This window comes from Geotrypetes seraphini, chromosome 5, assembly GCF_902459505.1.
Source record: "Geotrypetes seraphini chromosome 5, aGeoSer1.1, whole genome shotgun sequence".
NCBI classification, from domain to species: domain Eukaryota; kingdom Metazoa; phylum Chordata; class Amphibia; order Gymnophiona; family Dermophiidae; genus Geotrypetes; species Geotrypetes seraphini.
In genome coordinates, this window is record NC_047088.1 from 198,753,691 (window position 1) to 198,771,223 (window position 17,533).

The 17,533-nt window shown below is 48.1% G+C and overlaps 1 protein-coding gene across 2 annotated transcripts in view; it reads left to right on the forward strand.

Moving 5' to 3' along the window:
* Positions 1–17,533, forward strand: part of SP3 (Sp3 transcription factor) — a 141,407-nt gene that overhangs the window by 96,920 nt on the left and 26,954 nt on the right. For both annotated transcript variants that reach the window (XM_033946007.1, XM_033946009.1), the window contains one exon: positions 4,188–4,380. In XM_033946007.1, coding sequence (XP_033801898.1) covers positions 4,188–4,380 — 193 coding nt within the window. The remainder of the gene's footprint in view (positions 1–4,187; positions 4,381–17,533) is intronic.

The window sequence follows — 17,533 nt, forward strand, 5'->3', positions numbered from 1 at the left end:
CTTCAACTCTGTCATACAGTGTCTTCCCAGTCTTCCATCTCAGCGAGACACATGATGGTACTCCTAGGTCACATGGCCTCCACAGTACACATGACTCCTTTTGCCAGACTTCACCTCAGAATTCCTCAGTGGACCCTGGCATCTCAGTGGACGCAGGTTTGCGACCCACTTTCTCAACACATAACAGTCACTCCTTCATTGAAGCAGTCTCTCCGTTGGTGGATGCTCTCTTCCAATCTCTCCAGAGGCTTGCTTTTTCAAATGCCCCCCCATCAGAAGGTCCTCAAGACAGATTCCTCGACCTACGCTTGGGGCGCTCAACTCGATGGTCTCTGTACATAAGGCCACTGGACCAGTACGGATCATCAGTGTCACATCAATCTGTTGGAACTCAGAGCAATCCTCAAGGCTCTCAACGCTTTTCAACATCTTCTTTACGACCAGGTAGTCCTCATTCGGACGGACAACCAAGTCGCCACGTATTATATCAACAAACAGGGAGGGACGGGATCTGCCTCCCTTTGTCAAGAGGCTTTGAAGGTTTGGGACTGGGCAATCCGCCACAACACCTTCTTCAAAGCTATCTACATCCAAGGGGCGAAGAATTGCTTGGCAGACAACTTGAGTCGTCTTCTGTAACCTCACGAATGGACACTCCATTCCTCGCCTCTTTATCACATTTTTTCACAGTGGGGAACACCTCAGATAGACCTCTTTGCAGCTCCCCACAACTACAAACTGCCTCAGTTCTGCTCCAGGATATATTCTCCCCATCGCCTCGAGGCAAATGCTTTTCTTCTGGAATGGACGAATCTCTTCCTATATGCATTTCCTCCATTCCCTCTCATTCTCAAGACTCTGGTCAAGTTGAAGAACGATCATACCACCATGATTCTGATTGCTCCTCAGTGGCCGAGACAACCTTGGTACTCCCTTCTACTTCAACTCAGCAGCAGGGAGCCATACCTTCTACCAGTTTTTCCTTTTCTGCTTACACAGAGTCAGGGATCTCTGCTTCATCCCAACCTGCAGTCTCTACACCTGACAGCTTGGTATCTCTCAACATAACTCCTCTTCAGTTTTCTCAATGCTATCACCAAAAATGGACTAGATTTTCTACATGGTGTTTTTCTCATGATAAGGAGCCTCAGCATTCCTCCTTATCTTCTGTTTTGGATTACCTTTTGCACTTATCCACTTCTGGCCTCAAGTCTACATCGATCGGAGTCCATCTCAGTGCAATTGCGGCTTTCCACCAGCCTATTGAAGGGAAACACCTTTCTGCTCATCCGGTGGTTTCCAGATTCATGAAAGGACTTTTCAATGTCAAACCTCCTCTCAAACCGCCTCCTGTGGTTTGGGACTTCAATGTTGTCCTTGCTCAACTGATGAAGTCTCTGTTTGAACCAATTGACAAGGCTCATCTGAAGTATCTCACTTGGAAAGTGGTGTTTCTCATTGCCCTCACTTCTGCTCGACGAGTCAGTGAGCTGCAAGCCTTAGTTCCTGATCCACCTTTCATGGTGTTTCATCATGGTAAGGTGATCCTACGTACTCATCCAAAATTCCTCCCTAAAGTAGTATCGGAATTTCATCTCAATCAATCTATTGTTCTTCCAGTGTTCTTCCCAAAGCCTCATTCTCATCCTGGAGAAGTAGTTCTTCAAACTCTGGACTGTGAACGTGCTTTGGCCTTCTATTTGGAACGCACCAAACCACACAGAACCTGCTCCTCAACTTTTTGTCTCCTTTAATCCCAATAAGTTGGGACATCCAATCTCTAAGCTTACCATCTCCAACTGGATGGCTGCTTGTATCTCATTCTGCTATGCCCAGGCTGGATTACACCTACAGAGTAGAGTCATAGCCCATAAAGTTAGAGCAATGACAGCTTCAGTAGCTTTCCTCAGATCTACACCTATTGAGGAAATTTGCAAGGCTGCTACTTGGTCCTCGGTTCATACTTTCACTTCTCACTTTTGTCTGGAAACTTTCTCCAGACAGGATGGACAGTTTGGCCAAATAGTATTAGAAAATTTATTCTCTTAAATTGCCAACACTTCCACCATCCCATTTTGGTTAGCTTCGAGGTCACCCATATGTGAGAATAGGCTGTCTCCTTGTCCTGGGATAAAGCACAGTTACTTACCGTAACAGGTGTTATCCAGGGACAGCAGGCAGCTATTCTCACAACCCACCCACCTCCCCTGGTTGGCTTCTCTGCTAGCTATCTGAACTGAGGAGACACGCCCTACACTGGGCGGGAAGGCACTCGCGCAAACGCGGTGCGGCCGACTCAAAACTTCAAGTTTCTTCAAGCAAGTCTGCTTGCGAGCTTCCGCATCCGAGCTCCGCTGATGATGTCACCCATATGTGCTTTTTGATACTAGTTTTATTGATTCTACTAGTCCTTGTTGTAAGTTCCTATTAACTGTTCTTTGTTTTCAGTGAGTCTGGTAGATAGGGATTCCTACATAGGAGAACTACAGTCCTGCTTATCTTCAAAGAAAGTGGTTACTAACCTGCATTATGTGTTCTCAGAGACAACAGAACACAAGTTTTCACTTCTCACCTTCTCTAGGACTTGCATTCGTTATGCCTTTTTATTTGTGAGGGTCCTGTCTGAATTGCTTGGGTGGGAAGGTACACATACATGTGCCAATGGCTTCCAGACGCTGAAGTTGGGCAGCACACCACAGTTCTGTCATAGATATTGCTCACATGTGAGAACTTATGTCCTGCTGTCCTCAAAGAACATTTGCTAAGGGTGAGTGACTTCGCTCTTGTAGCTAGGGATCAGAGATGTTCTTTAAGGAGATCAAGATATTAGTCCTCATAAATCTCACCTACCTCTTCTAGAAGTTGTCATCTTCTAATAAGAACATAAGATGTTGCCTCCGCTGGGTCAGACCAGAGGTCCATTGCGCCCAGCAGCCCGCTCCCGCGGTGGCCCATCAGGTCCATGACCTGTAAAGTGATCCTTTGTCTGAAACCCTTCATTCCCCTTTTTCCTTCTATCTATTAACCTTTCATAGTCCTATCTCTACCTCTATCTGTATCCCTCAATCCCCGAATCCTTCAGGAATTTATCCAATCCCTCTTTGAAACCCCGTAATGTACTCTGTCCTATCACAACCTCCGGAAGCACATTCCAGGTGTCCACCATCCTCTTGGTGAAAAAGAATTTCCTAGCATTAGTTCTGAACCTGTCCCCTTTTCAGTTTCTCTGAGTGCCCCCTTGTTCTTGTGGTTCCCAATAGGCTGAAGAATCTGTCCCTCTCCACCTTCTCTATGCCTTTCATGATCTTGTATGTCTCTATCATGTCTCCTCTGAGTCTCTGCTTTTCCAGGGAGAAGAGCCCCAACCTTTCTAACCTGTCTGCATATGGAAGGTTTTCCATACCTTTTATCATTTTTGTCGCTCTTCTCTGAACCCTCTCAAGTATCGTCATGTCCTTCTTTAGGTACGGTGACCAATATTGGACACAGTACTCCAGATGCGGGTGCACCATCGCACGATACAGCGATGACTTCCTTCGTTCTGGTTGTGATACCCTTCTTAATAATACCCAACATTCTGTTAGCTTTCTTTGAGGCTGCTGCGCATTGTGCCGTTGACTTCATTGTTGTATTGACTATGGAACTGAGGTAGCCCTTCATGATGATGCTAGCATAGGAGAACCCCGCATAAGAGGTTCACGATGCTCAAATCTTTACAGAACTGTAGAGATTTTCTGTACTTTTATTGTGCTTGACTCTACAGGATGACATCACTTACTCATGTCCCCAGAGAACACCATGTATAGAAAAACAGCTTTGCTTTACCAATAGAGAAATTTGACTTGAACATGAGTTGTTCGCTCCAAAATGATTATACCTGTACATTTTATTCTATAAAAATACTTCCTGCATAACTATCAACAAATATAATAAATTTATGTATTGTAAGTAAATGTAGAACAGAAGAAAATCAGAATAAAACATTTAATCTGAATAGTTGAACTTACATTTTATTGCATTCTAGTGATATTTTATTAATAAAAGGATATGATATGCACATTTGTTCTATCATGTGTATGCTTATCACATTTTTCACCATCAAATACAGGATTAATTCTTTGCTGCAAATGTGTTTTCACTATCTTATCTTCCTTTTTGGCTTATAGATATTTGTGTATTTTTTCTAGATATTCGGATTAAAGAAGAAGAGCCTGACCCAGAAGAGTGGCAGCTCGGTGGTGACTCTACTTTGAACACCAATGATTTGACTCATTTGAGAGTGCAAGTGATAGATGAAGAAGGAGACCAACCAAATCAGGAGGGAAAAAGGCTACGACGAGTAGCTTGCACTTGTCCCAACTGTAAGGAAGGCGGTGGGAGGTATGTATCGAAGGAGAATAATACATTTTTCTTTTAATCTAATCTAAGCCTTAGATTTATATACCGTATTATCTCCTGAAATAGGGGCTCGACTCGGTTTACATAAGACTTCAATAAACAAGGAAATCAGTTTAACTACTAACATGTGAATTACTAAACAAGACAATTAACACTCCTTAATACCATTTCCCCCAAACTGTTGAAATAGCATTGTTTTCATCCTTAAGCAAATTAACACTCATAGTTCAAAAGATATACTAGAGCTGTATTATAGTTTAAAAAAATGCAAATAACATTATCGTAGGACAAGCAGGCAGCATATTTTCACATGTGGGTGATGTCATTCAAGGAGCCCGTGACGGACAATGTAAAAAGTATATTCTCACTTTAAATATTTTGAAGGTCTTGAGACTGCCCATACTGTGCATGTGCCAGTACCTTCCTACCCAATGTTGGCTCGCGAGACTATCAGTGCTCAGTTCTGCGGAGCTGTGAAGCTGTGTTCTTTGGAGTCTGTCCAAAGCATGTCAAACTCTATGTTTGTTTTTTTTTGGGGGTGGGGTGGGGTTGTGCCTTCCTATGTTTGTTTTCTTCATTTTTCATTTCATTCTTCCCTTTTCAAAAAATTTATTTCTTTCAATTTTCATTTTTGGGCTTTCAGTCACTAACAGGTCTGTTTTCAGGCCAGGAATGGGGATTTATATACTGCCTTTTTGTGGCTTTGGCATTTCAAAGCGGAGGGCACTGGAGGATTAAGTGACTTGCCCAGGGTCACAAGGAGCAGTACTGGGATTTGATCTCATAACCTCTGGGTGCAGAGGCAGCAGCTCGACCAGTGAGCCACAGCCCTTTTCAACACTTTTCAACATCTTGCTAATAATCTGCTGGAAATAAGAAAATATATGGCTAGGTCAGTGTTTGACGCTTTTGACGTCACCTCCAGAGGGTCACCACTGTCCACTAGAGCTTCCCAATTCAAATTGATTCACTACTTCACTTTGGTTAAATCGAATTGATTCAACCTGAAAAAAATCAGCCTCACCAATTCAGTGCAGGCCCATCGTCGTCATGGTCCAGGAACTTCTCCACAGTGGCAGCCTTCACGACACGCTACTTTTGCCGATGTTGTACCTTCCTCTCTGCCAGGTCCTGCCTTCGCAGAAATGGGAAGTAGGTGGGACCCGGCAGAGAGGAAGGTCTGATGCCAGCAAGAGTAGTGTGTTGTGAAGGCTGCCCTGCCTACGGTGTGTGTGTATGTGTGTGTGTGTGTATATGGGGAGGGCTTGACAAAGAAAGAGAGCAAGGGATTGAGGGAAGGAGAGGAGGGGGGAAGGAAATAGGGGGTTATTAAAGCTGGGGGGGGGGCATGAATGGAGGGTGCCAAATCTCAGGGGGAAGGGAGGAATAAATGATACTTTACTACAGGGCAGGCAGGGAAGGAGACGAGAGATTAGTTAAGGCTGTGGGGAAGAGTGGGAGAGGCTGAAGTCAAGAAGGGAGGAAAGAGAGAGATTCTTGGTCACGGGAGCTGGACGAGCAGAGGGAAGAGAGAGAAGAGTTGGAAAGATGCTAAATCCACAAATGGTAAAGAGAGAGATGATTGCCCTGGGATGAGGGGTGTAGGAGGAGAAAGGGAACAGAAAGAAAAGCTGGACAGAAGGAGAGGCAGGGCTATAAGGGGAGGGATGAGAATGCAGTGGATGGTAGGGGCAGAGAGAGGGCAGATGCTGGATGGAAAGAAGAGTGAAGAAGTTTATTTAAAGCAGGAACAACAAAAGGTAGAAAAAAGATTTTTTGTTGTTACTTTTTTGTAGCTATATTGATAAAATGTTTTAAAATCTTTTTTAAGACTTATTTTAATACCTCAGTTTTACTCTCTACACGTGAGATGGTAGGAGCCTGTCCTGCGTGTGTTTATTTTAAATTTAATTTATTTTTTTTAATTAAGTCATGAGGCTTTTCAGTGCTGTAGAGGCTCCCAATTTAGGTACATCTCTGGCTGCATACAATATAGACTCTGAAGGCAATAGTCTGTGTCCAAGGGGAGCCTGCTTGGCAGAGCACCTGCTTGGCAAGTTTGTTTTAACATTCTGGGAGCTCAAGGACTGTTCCATTGGGAGCATGACTCACTACAGTTTTGTCTGCGGAGAGCTTGAGCACAGGCTGAGTAGCCCTATGGTGTTTTTTCACTAGGATCAGGTGCCGCCTGCATTTCTTCCCTCCAACTTTGTGCACGTGTTTGGGTGAGGATTGAAGTCTCGATCTGGCTGGTTGGACTGAAGATAGTCTGAAGAAGCAAGCTTTATCCCAGGACAAGCAGGCAGCATATTCTCTACACATGGGTGACGTCATCTACGGAGCCCCCTAGTGGACGTTCTCACAAGCAGACTTGCTTGAAGATCTTCAAGCTTGCGAGTGTACCGCGCATGCGCGAGTGCTCCTTCCGCTTGACTCAGGGCATGCGTCTCCTCAGGGTGGCCTCAGTTCTAAGTTTTCCGCAGAGCCTGAAGCCCTGCTCCCTTGCTCTGCGCGAATTCATAGTGCCTGTTGCACCACGGTTTGCTTTGTTATTTTCAGGTGAGTCGCTGTGCAGCGCATCTTGTATTGTTTAAAAAAAAAAAAAAAAAACTCACAAATTTTTCCTTGTTCCTTTTCTCGACCGGGCTACCGGGTTTTTTTTAAGGCCGCCTGGCCTTGTGGGGCCGCAGCTGTATTTTTTCCTATGTCCCAGCCTCTGTCCGGGTTTAAGAACTGCACTAAGTGCGCCCGGGTGATCTCCATCACCGACCCCCATTGTTGGTGTGTGGAGTGCCTTGGGGCTGATCATCGTGCTGAGTCTTGCCCGCGTTGTGCTACTCTCCAACCGCGGGCTCTCCGTCAGCGGGTGGCCAAGATTCTCCAACTTTTTGGCCCCATGGAGACAGCGGGGACAGCCTGGGCCTCGGCTCCGAAGGCCTCGACCTCAGTGAAGTTCCCTTCGACCTCGAAGGCCCCAACTTCGGCTCCTCCTGCCACCCCGGCCTCAGGTAAATCTCCTCTTGCTTCCGCAGCTGTGCCAGCAAAGAAGCCTCCCTCAGAGTCTCATGCGAGTGCTGCTTCGTCAGCCTCTTCGAGACATCGTCCTAAGCGTGCCTCCTCACGTAGGGAATACTCTTCCTCGAGGTTGCCCCCGAAGGAGCGCACTGCTGCACCTCTCAGTGCCGATGTTCAAGAATATGCTTAAAGCTATCCTTACTTCGCAGATTTCCTCAGTTCTGGGTCAGCTGACCTCTGCCCCAACCCGGTCCCAGTCTGACCAGCCTGGGCTTTCCTCCAAGGTTCCTCGAGGCTTGTCTTGCAAGTCCTGCCGCTTGCCATCGAGTGATCCCTCTTCTTCTGATTCAAGGCTCTAGGTGTCCCAGGCGGGACTACAGACTGGGGCTTCCTCCTCCTCGCACCTTGTACCTTTGAAGCAGCAAAGTCGTCCCCCACCTCCAACCGTGAAACACGCAGGGCCCTTGACTTCGGCGTTGGGTGCGAGGCCTCGCCAGACTCTTTCCCCACCTCTTTCTTTGGGGTGCAGGGTTTCTGAGTCAAGGTTGAAACCGCCTGTGGGCAACTTATCTTTCCCGTCGGCTTCTCTGATGCTTCGGATGGTAATACCTCGGACGCCGGGGTCCTCCCTGAGTTGTCTTCAGCGAAGCTGTTCCTCGATGCCCCCGGGGCAGTTCAGTAGAACGTCCTCGGTGTCCCGTTCTCGAGACTCGGAGGCTCTTGCCTATTACTCGAAGGAGGTCTCCCCCTCTGTCTCTGCTGCTCCGAGATATCGCTTTACTTTGCCTCTGGAGGAGGAGTCTTCTTCTCGAACCTCCTCCTTTACCCGGTTTGTCTCGGACATGGGCAAGGCTCTGAAGCTGGATCTCCAATCCGAATCCAAGTACACTCAAGAGTATTTGGCAGAGATGGGGCTCCCTCATCTGCCCCGTGAGGCTCTCTGTTTGCCTCTGCATCAGGTGCTCCAGAAGACATTCTTGCGGAACCTGGAAACTCCTTATGCTGTCACTGCCATTCCCTCCAAAATGGAGTCCCGTTACCGGACGGTCCCGGTCAAGGGATTTGAAAATGCGCAGCTTTCCCATCAGTCCCTGTAGTGGAATCTTCAATAAAGAAATCTAATCCCTCCAAGGTCTATGCTGCTGTCCTTCTGGGCAGGGAAGGGTATTATGATGGACAAGTTTGGACGCCATCTCTATCAGAACTCAATGATGGCTAACCGAGTTCTCAACTACAATTTTACCTCCACGTCCTATCTTCGATACTGTGTGGACACCGTCCACTTTTTCCAGTCGTACATGCCTGCTCCTCATCGGCAGGAGTTCCATCTACTCCAGGAGACCCTATCCCAACTCCGTCTCTATATGTTTTCGGCAGCTTACGACACCTTTGAGTTGACCTCGCAGGTCACGGCCTTTGCAGTCGCCATGCGTTTCCTGGCCTGGCTCCAGATAGTGGACATGGACCCTAACCTCCAGGATCGTCTGGCGAATCTCCCGTGTGTGGGGAATGAGTTGTTTGATGACTCCATCGAGGCCTCCACTAAACGCCTTTCAGAGCATGAACGGTCGGTCGCTTCGCTCGTGAGGCTCAAGCCGAAGACTCCTCCAGCTCGACCGTACAAGATTCCTCCTCGGCGATACCCGCAGAAATCTACGCCTGCGTTTTCTCGCCCGCCCCCGAGGCGACCCCAGCAGCAGCATCCGTCTAAGGTCCAACCGCCTGCTCCCGCGAAGCCTGGGCTGTCCTTTTGACAATTCCAGTCTGAGCCTGCCGGCTCCCTTCCTCCTGGAGCCCTCCCCCCCTTCCCATCGGGGGCCGTCTCCATCATTTCTATCCTCAGTGGGAAAAGCTTACCACGGATCTGTGGGTGCTTTCTATCATCCAGGAGGACTTCAGTCGCGTACCCCCGGACCTTCCGCCAAGAGAGTTTTCTTCCAGAGCGCAACTCCCCCCTTTTTCTGCGAGAGGCTCAGGCCCTGCTTTGCCTCTGGGCGGTTGAGGAGGTTCCACTGGAGCAGTTGAACACGGGGTTCTATTCCCAGTATTTCCTGGTCCCCAAGAAGACGGGAGACCTGTGTCCGATCCTGGACCTCCAGGCTCTGAACAAGTTTCTGGTCAAAGAAAAGTTCAGGATGCTCACCCTTCCTACGTTGTATCCTCTGATGGACGATGGGGACTGGCTGTGCTCATTGGACCTCAAGGAGGCCTACACACACATACCAATTCATCCGGCTTCTTGCCGGTATCTGAGATTCCAGGTGGGGAATCTCCACCTTCAGTATCGTGTTCTCCCCTTCGACCTGGCAGCCTCCCTAAGGGTTTTCACGGAATGCCTGGTAGTGGTAGCCGCGGCCCTGCATCTGCAGGGGCTTCAGGTGTTTCCCTACCTCGACAACTGGTTGATCAAAGCGTCATCTCGTCAGACGGTTCTGGTGGCGATGAATTGGACTATTTCCCTCCTTCAATGTCTCGGTTTCGAAGTGAACTTTCCCAAGTCCTGGCTGTGTCCATCCCAGTCCCTCGAGTTTATCGGGGCAGAGCTGGACACTCTTCGTCTTCGCTCCTTCTTGCCTCGGCCTCGTCTGATCCTTATCCATCTTTGTCGGAAGGTGTCTCTCCTGTCCTCAGTCCTGGCCCGTCTCATGATGGTCCTCTTGGGCCATATGGCGTCCACAGTTCATGTGACTCCTTTTGCCAGACTTCACCTACGCATACCTCGGTGGACTCTGGCCTCCCAGTGGAACCAGGACCCGGGATCCAGCGTCTCGACACATTGTCGGGACTCCTTTGTTGAAACAGTCTCTCCGTTGGTGGATGCTCTCTACCAATCTTTCCAGAGGTTTTCTCTTTCATGCTCCTCCCCCGGAAAAGGTTCTCATGACGGACTCGTCGGTCTATGCTTGGGGGGGCTCATCTGAACGGTCTTCGTACCCAGGGACTTTGGTCCAGTGTGGACCGTCTCTGTCACATCAATGTGCTGGAGCTCAGGGCGGTGTTCAACGCTCTGAAAGCCTTTTGTCATCTGCTTCACGACCGTGTGGTGCTAGTTCGCACGGACAACCAGGTCGCCATGTACTATATCAACAAACAAAGGGGCACGGGGTCTTTTTCCCTGTGCCAGGAAGCGATGTGGCTCTGGGATTGGGCGATCCACCGCAACATCTTTCTCCGTGTGGTCTACATCCAAGGCAGGCAGAACTGCCTGGCCGACAAGTTGAGCCGCCTTTTGCAGCCTCACGAATGGACTCTTCACTCCTTGACTCTGCGACAGGTGTTTGCCCGGTGCTGGACTCCAAATGTCGATCTCTTTGTGTCTCCCCTCAATCACAAGTTGCTCGTTTCTGCTCCAGGGTTTACACGCCTCTCAGGTTGGAGGCGGATGCTTTCCTTCTGGATTGGACGAACCTGTTTCTGTATGTGTTTTCCTCCTTTCCCTCCGATTCTGAAGACTCTCGTCATGCTCAAGTCCACTCATGCCACCATGATTCTGATAACTCTTCGGTGGCCCAGACGGCTGTGGTTCTCCCTTCTGCTGCAACTCAGTGCCAAGGAACCTCTTCTTCTGCCTCTTTTTCCTTCTCTGCTTACGCAGAGTCGGGTATCTCTGCTCTATCCCAGCCTGCAGTCTCTGCACTTGACAGCCTAGTTCCTCGAGACTTGATGGCCTCTTTTCAGTTCTCTCAGATGGCCTGGATGTTCTGGAGGCGTCTCGGAAGGAGTCCACTCGCCAATGTTATCTTCAGAAGTGGACCCTCTTTTCTTCTTGGTGTGCTACACAGTGACAGAAGCCGCAATCTGCCTCCTTGTCTTCTGTGCTGGATTATCTGTTGCCCTTATCTGGTGCTGGGCTCAAATCCACGTCAATTTGAGTCCACCTCAGCGCCATTGCTGCTTTTCATTGGCCGATCAACGGGAAACCGCTCTCTGTTCATCCTGTGGTCTCCCGGTTCATGAAGGGTCTTTTTCACGTTCATCCTCCACTTAAACCTCCTCCAGTGGTTTGGGATCTCAATGTGGTTCTTGCTCGATTGATGAAACCGCCTTTTGAACCTATGGCTCGGGCTCACTTGAAATTTTTCTCTTGTGGACGGTTGTGTTTCTTATTGCGCTCACTTCTGCTCGTAGGGTCAGTGAGGCTGCAGGCCTTGGTTGCGGATCCTCCTTTCACTGTTTTTCATTATAAGGTGGTTCTTTGTCCCCATCCTAAATTCTCGCCCAAGGTTGTCTCGGACTTTCACATTAACCAGTCCTTGGTTCTTCCAGTGTTTTTCCCGAAGCCCCATTCTCACCCTGGAGAAGCGGCTCTGCATACTCTTGACTGTAAGCGTGTGCTGGCTTTTTACTTGCAGCGCACGGTACCTCATCGGACGCTCCCCAGCTTTTCGTCTCTTTCGATCCCAATCGGTTGGGACATCCTGTTTCTAAGCGGACCATTTCTAACTGGTTGGCCGCTTGTATTTCTTTCTGTTACGCTCAGGCTGGTCTTCTCTTGCTGGGTCGGGTCACGGGGCATAAGGTCAGAGCGATGGCGGCGTCTGTTGCTTTCCTCTGCTCGACTCCTATTGAGGAAATCTGCAAGGCTGCCACTTAGTCCTCGGTTCATATTTTCACCTCTTCCTACTATCTGGATTCTTTCTCCAGGCGTGACGACCATTTTGGCCAGTTAGTTTTGGAAAATCTATTCTCCTGAATTGCCAACTCTCCCTCCATCCCTTTTTGGCTAGCTTGGAGGTCACCCATGTGTAGAGAATATGCTGCCTGCTTGTCCTGGGATAAAGCACAGTTACTTACCGTAACAAGTGTTATCCAGGGACAGCATGCAGATATTCTCGCAACCCATCCACCTCCCTGGGTTGGCTTCTTTGCTGGCTATCTGAACTGAGGCCACGCTGAGGAGACGCATGCCCTGAGTCGGGCGGTAGGGGCACTCGCGCATGCGTGGTACACTTGCAAGCTTGAAGATCTTCAAGCAAGTCTACTTGCGAGAACGTCCGCTAGGGGGCTCCGTAGATGACGTCACCCATGTGTATAGAATATTTGCCTGCTGTCCCTGGATAACACCTGGATAACACCTGTGCTATCTGGATGTTCTGGCTTGTCTGAGGCAGAAGTTTTCTGGCTGTAGTTTCGGTCCTTTTGCAGTCCCAGCACCATCACGGCACAGTGAGTAAGGCTGTGATAAGCCTTAGGAGAAATGGGGAGAGGGGGTCTTTAAAATGAATTTTAAAAAGTTTCTGGGGCTATGTACAGGGTCCTCTACCTCCAAAATCCTGTTCCCTGAATATTTTGACCCCTTAGCTCCCATGGGCTTGTTTTAGTGCTAAAATCGCTACCATGGTGGCTATCTTAGATTTCCTGACTTTAAATTAAAAGCTATTATTTGCCTCAAAACACTTCAATTTGGACCAAAAAGGGTCCAGGTGGACTCCTCAAGCCTAGATACTAAGGAATCATGCCAGAATTGTGATGGCTGGCTGTCCAAGGCCATGTGGCGCATTGGGGGAAAGGGAAAACCAAAAAAACTCTGTGTGGTGAGCCGGAAGTGAGACACTGCAAATGCTCACCACACAATTGTTTCCCACCTACTCACCCTTATAGGACCCCCAGAGACCCCTGAAGAAGACTTTTTGTCAAAACGCGGACCGTGTTGGGTCCTGTATCCCTAGCGGACTAGGTCCTTTAAGGCTCTTATGTGGATGATTTACTTTTATGTGGATGATTTTAGTGTACCTTTGGAACTTTGATACTTTCAAATAAAGTCCATTTAGGAACATCGTCACTCCACAGAGTTTTTTTGGTTTTCTCTGGATTTTCTTCTTTGTGGATATCTTGGGGTCAATTCCTTTTGTTTTTTGCGTTGGGGGAAAGGGACAGTAGCCATTGGCTTAGCCTCCACTAGTCCCTCTGGAGGTATGGCGGTCTCTCTTGGATTGAGTTCCAGGTCAGAAATCCTGGCTAGAGCTGGGAACTGGCAAAAGGGTGTCCCAGGCAAACTACAGCTGTGTGTCTACCGTGAAATCCCAGAGTGGATTGCAGGAGTGCCTACCAGAGCCTTCTGGGCATCCTGGTCCAATTATTGCTCCAGAATTTATAAGTATGATGTACGAAACATACCTAAATTTTAGTGGTAGCAGTGACTCCTTGGAGGTTGCGATGGTGGTAGCCCCAGTGGTTATTCCCTCTAAGGATGCATTTTACTTGCAGCAGAGCCATGTTCAAGATGTGGGGGTACAGTCAAAAAGAGAACTGGGATGAAGTGAATTTGGTATCCATGCCTTTACTGTTCTAGTTGGGGTCCTCAGTATTAGGGGCTCGACATTGCGCCTAAGAGAGTCAGGTTCTGACCAGGTAGTAGCTCTGGATCTCGGAGAGGACCTGACTGTGCGCAATCTGCCACAAACAACACCCCCTCCCACCCCAGCAGTGGGAGAGATACCCATTCTCTCTCACCACCACACAACCCACCCATCCTCCTTCGTGCCTCCGACAACCCCTGCTCTTTCCCCCTTACCTTACCTTAGATGGCTGGCTGGAGGGATGCCTCTTCAAAATGGAGAGCCTTCCCTTCTCCAGTGCATCATCAGGCCAAAGCCCAAGCCTTCTGCTGCTAAGGGTCCCAGGCCTCTTCCATCATACCAGAGGCGTTTTCCTCAGTGGGCGGCTCCTTATTTCAGGGCTCCCCCTAAAAAACAACAGCAGCAACAACAAAGGCAGCAAAAGACTCAGACTCCTGCTGCACCCAAGGCCTCTCAGTCTTTTTGACTATCTAATCCAGAGCATCACCTCAATCGTTCTGCCTCTGTCCTCTCCTCTTCCCATTGGGGGTCATATCCATCTTTTTACCAACGATGGGAACTCATTACTTCAGACCTCTGTGTTCTCTCAGTCATCAAGGAAGGTTACTCTCTTCATTTCATCCAGATTCCTCCCAATCTGCCTCCAAGAGAACATCCTTCCAATCCATCGCAGACCACCCTTTTTCTTCAGGAAACTCAGGCTCTGCTTCATCTCCATGCCATCGAGGAGGTTTCTCTAGAACAGCACAGCAAGGGCTTTTACTCTCATTACTTCCTAGTTCCAAAGAAGACGGGCGATCTGCGACCTATTTTGGATCTCAGAGCACTCAACAAATTTCTTGTCAGAGAAAAATTTTGAATGCCGTCTCTGGCATCCCTATATCCCCTTCTCGATCAGAACGACTGGTTATGCTCTTTATATCTCAAAGAGGCTTATACTCACATTCCCAGTCATCCAGCCTCTCGCAAGTTCCTCATTTCGGGTGGGAAATCATCACTTTCAGTACAGAGTGCTACTCTTCGGCCTGGCATCATCTCCCAGAGTCTTCACCAAGTGCCTGGTGGTGGTAGCAGCAGCTCTGCAAAACCATGGTCTGCAGGTTTTTCTGTACCTGGACGATTGGCTCATCAAAGATTCCACATCTCAGGGGGTTATTGTGGTGACCCATCGAACTATGTGGTTCCTACAAAGGTTGGGCTTCGAAATCAACTTTCCCAAGTCCCAACTACAGCCCTCTCAGACTTTAAAGTTTATCGGAGCTGTACTGGACATGGTATATCCTCAGCAGCGTCAGGATGCTCTCATTCAACAAAGTGTTGTTCTTCACTTCACTCTCAGCGAGGCACATGATGGTTCTCCTAGGTCACATGGCTTCTACTGTTCTCGTGACTCCTTTTTCCAGACTTCACCTCAGAATTCTCCAGTGGACCCTGGCATCTCAGTGGGCACAGGCTTTCGACCCACTCTCCCAGCACATTACAGTGACTCCTTCGTTGAGACAGTCTCTCCACTGGTGGATGCTCTCTTCCAATCTCTCCAGAGGTTTACTGTTTCAAACGCCCCTTCATCAGAAGGTCCTCACCACAGATTCCTCAAACTACGCTTGGAGGGCTCATCTCGATGGACTCCGTACTCAAGGCCATTGGTCCAGCACGGATCGTCAGTGTCACATCAATCTGTTGGAACTCAGAGCTATCTTCAATGCTGTCAAGGCTTTTCAACATCTTCTTCACGATCAAATAGTCCTCATTCGGACAGACAACCAAGTTGCCATGTACTACATCAACAAGCAGGGAGGAACAGGATCTCTTCCTCTTTGCCAGGAAGCTCAGAAGGTTTGGAATTGGGCAATCCTTCACAGCACCTTTCTGAAAGCGGTCTATATTCAAGGAGAGAAAAATTGTCTGACAGACAAATTGAGTCGTCTTCTGCAACCTCACGAATGGACACTCAATTCCTCGCCTTTCCATCACATTTTTTCTCAGTGGGGGACTCCTCAAATAGATCTCTTTGCATCTCCCCACAACAACAAACTGCCTCAGTTCTGCTCCAGGATATACACTCCTCATCGCCTCGAGGCAGATGCTTTTCTTCTGGAATGGACGAATCAGTTTCTGTATGCATTTCCTCCATTTCCTCTCATTCTGCAGACACTCATCAAACTCAAACACGACCATGCCACATGATTCTGATAGTTCCTCGGTGGCCCAACTCAGCAGGGAGCCACTACTTCTACCAATTTTTCTGTCTCTGCTTATACAGAGTCAGGGATCTTTGCTTCATCCCAACCTGCAGTCTCGACACCTGACAGCTTGGTACCTCTCAACCTAACTGCCACTCTACAGTTTTCTCAATCTGTAAAGGACATTTTAGAAGCTTCTAGGAAGCCTACCACTAGGCAATGTTACAACCAGAAATGGACTAGATTTTATGCTAAGTGCACCATTCATCACAAGGAGCCTCAATCTACCTCCTTGTCTTCAGTTTTGGATTACCTGTTGCATTTATCTCAAACAGGCCTCAAATCCACATCCATTCAAGTCCATCTCAGTGCAATTGCTGCTTTTCATAAGCTTATCAAAGGGAAATCCCTCTCTGCTCATCCTGTGGTTTCCAGATTTATGAAAGGACTTTTCAATGTCAAACCACCTCTCAAACCGCCTCCAGTGTTGTTCTTGCTCAATTGATGAAGCCTCCTTTTGAACCAATGGCTTTAGCTCATCTCAAATATCTCATTTGGAAAGTGGTTTTTCTCATTGCTCTCAAGTCTGCTTGCAGAGTCAGTGAGCTACAAGCTTTAGTAGCAGACCCACCTTTCATAATATTCCATCATGACAAAGTGGTCCTCCGTACTCATCCTAAATTCTTACCTAAAGTGGTTTCAGAATTTCATCTCAATCAATCCATTGTACTTCCAGTGTTTTTTCCAAAGCCTCATTCTCATCCTGGAGAAACAGCTCTTCATACTCTGGACTGCTTTGGCTTTCTACTTACAAAGGACTAAACCACACAGATCTGCTCCTCAACTTTTTGTCTCCTTCGATCCAAACAAGTTGGGACATCCGATTTCCAAGCACACTATCTCCAACTGGTTAGCTGCTTGCATCTCTTTCTGCTATGGTCAGGCTGGACTGCATCTACAGAGTCGAGTCACATAAAGTCAGAGCCATGGCGGCATCAGTAGCTTTCCTTAGATCTACTCTTATTGAGGAAATCTGCAAAGCTGCCACTTAGTCCTCGGTTCATACTTTCACCTCTCATTATTGTCTGGATTCCTTTTCCAGACGGGATGGCCATTTTGGCCAGGCAGTTTTATAAAATTTATTCTCCTAAATTACCACCATCCCATTCTGGTTAGCTTGGAGGTCACCCACATATGAGAATATGCTGTCTGCTTGTTGTGGGATAAAGCATAGTTACTTACCGTAACAGGTGTTATCCAGGGACAGCAGGCAGATATTCTCACAACCCACCCACCTCCCCTGGTTGGCTTCTTAGCTAGCTATCTGAACTAAGAAGACGCTGAGGAGGCACATCATACGTTGGGCGGGAAGGCGCTCGCGCATGTGCGGTGCGGCAGTCACGAACTTTCTAAGTTTTACAAGCAAGTCTGTTTGCGAGGCTGTCTGCATCGGGGCGCCGTGGATGACGTCAACCTCATGTGAGAATATCTGCCTGCTGTCGTCCCTGGATAACACCTGTTATGGTAAGTAACTGTGCTATCTGGATTTTTCTTGAATAATTGTCTTTGCAGGCTCTATTTCCTGGATTCTCTGATTGGTGCTGATTTTTTTTTAGGCAACCAAGCTCAGTAAGAAAA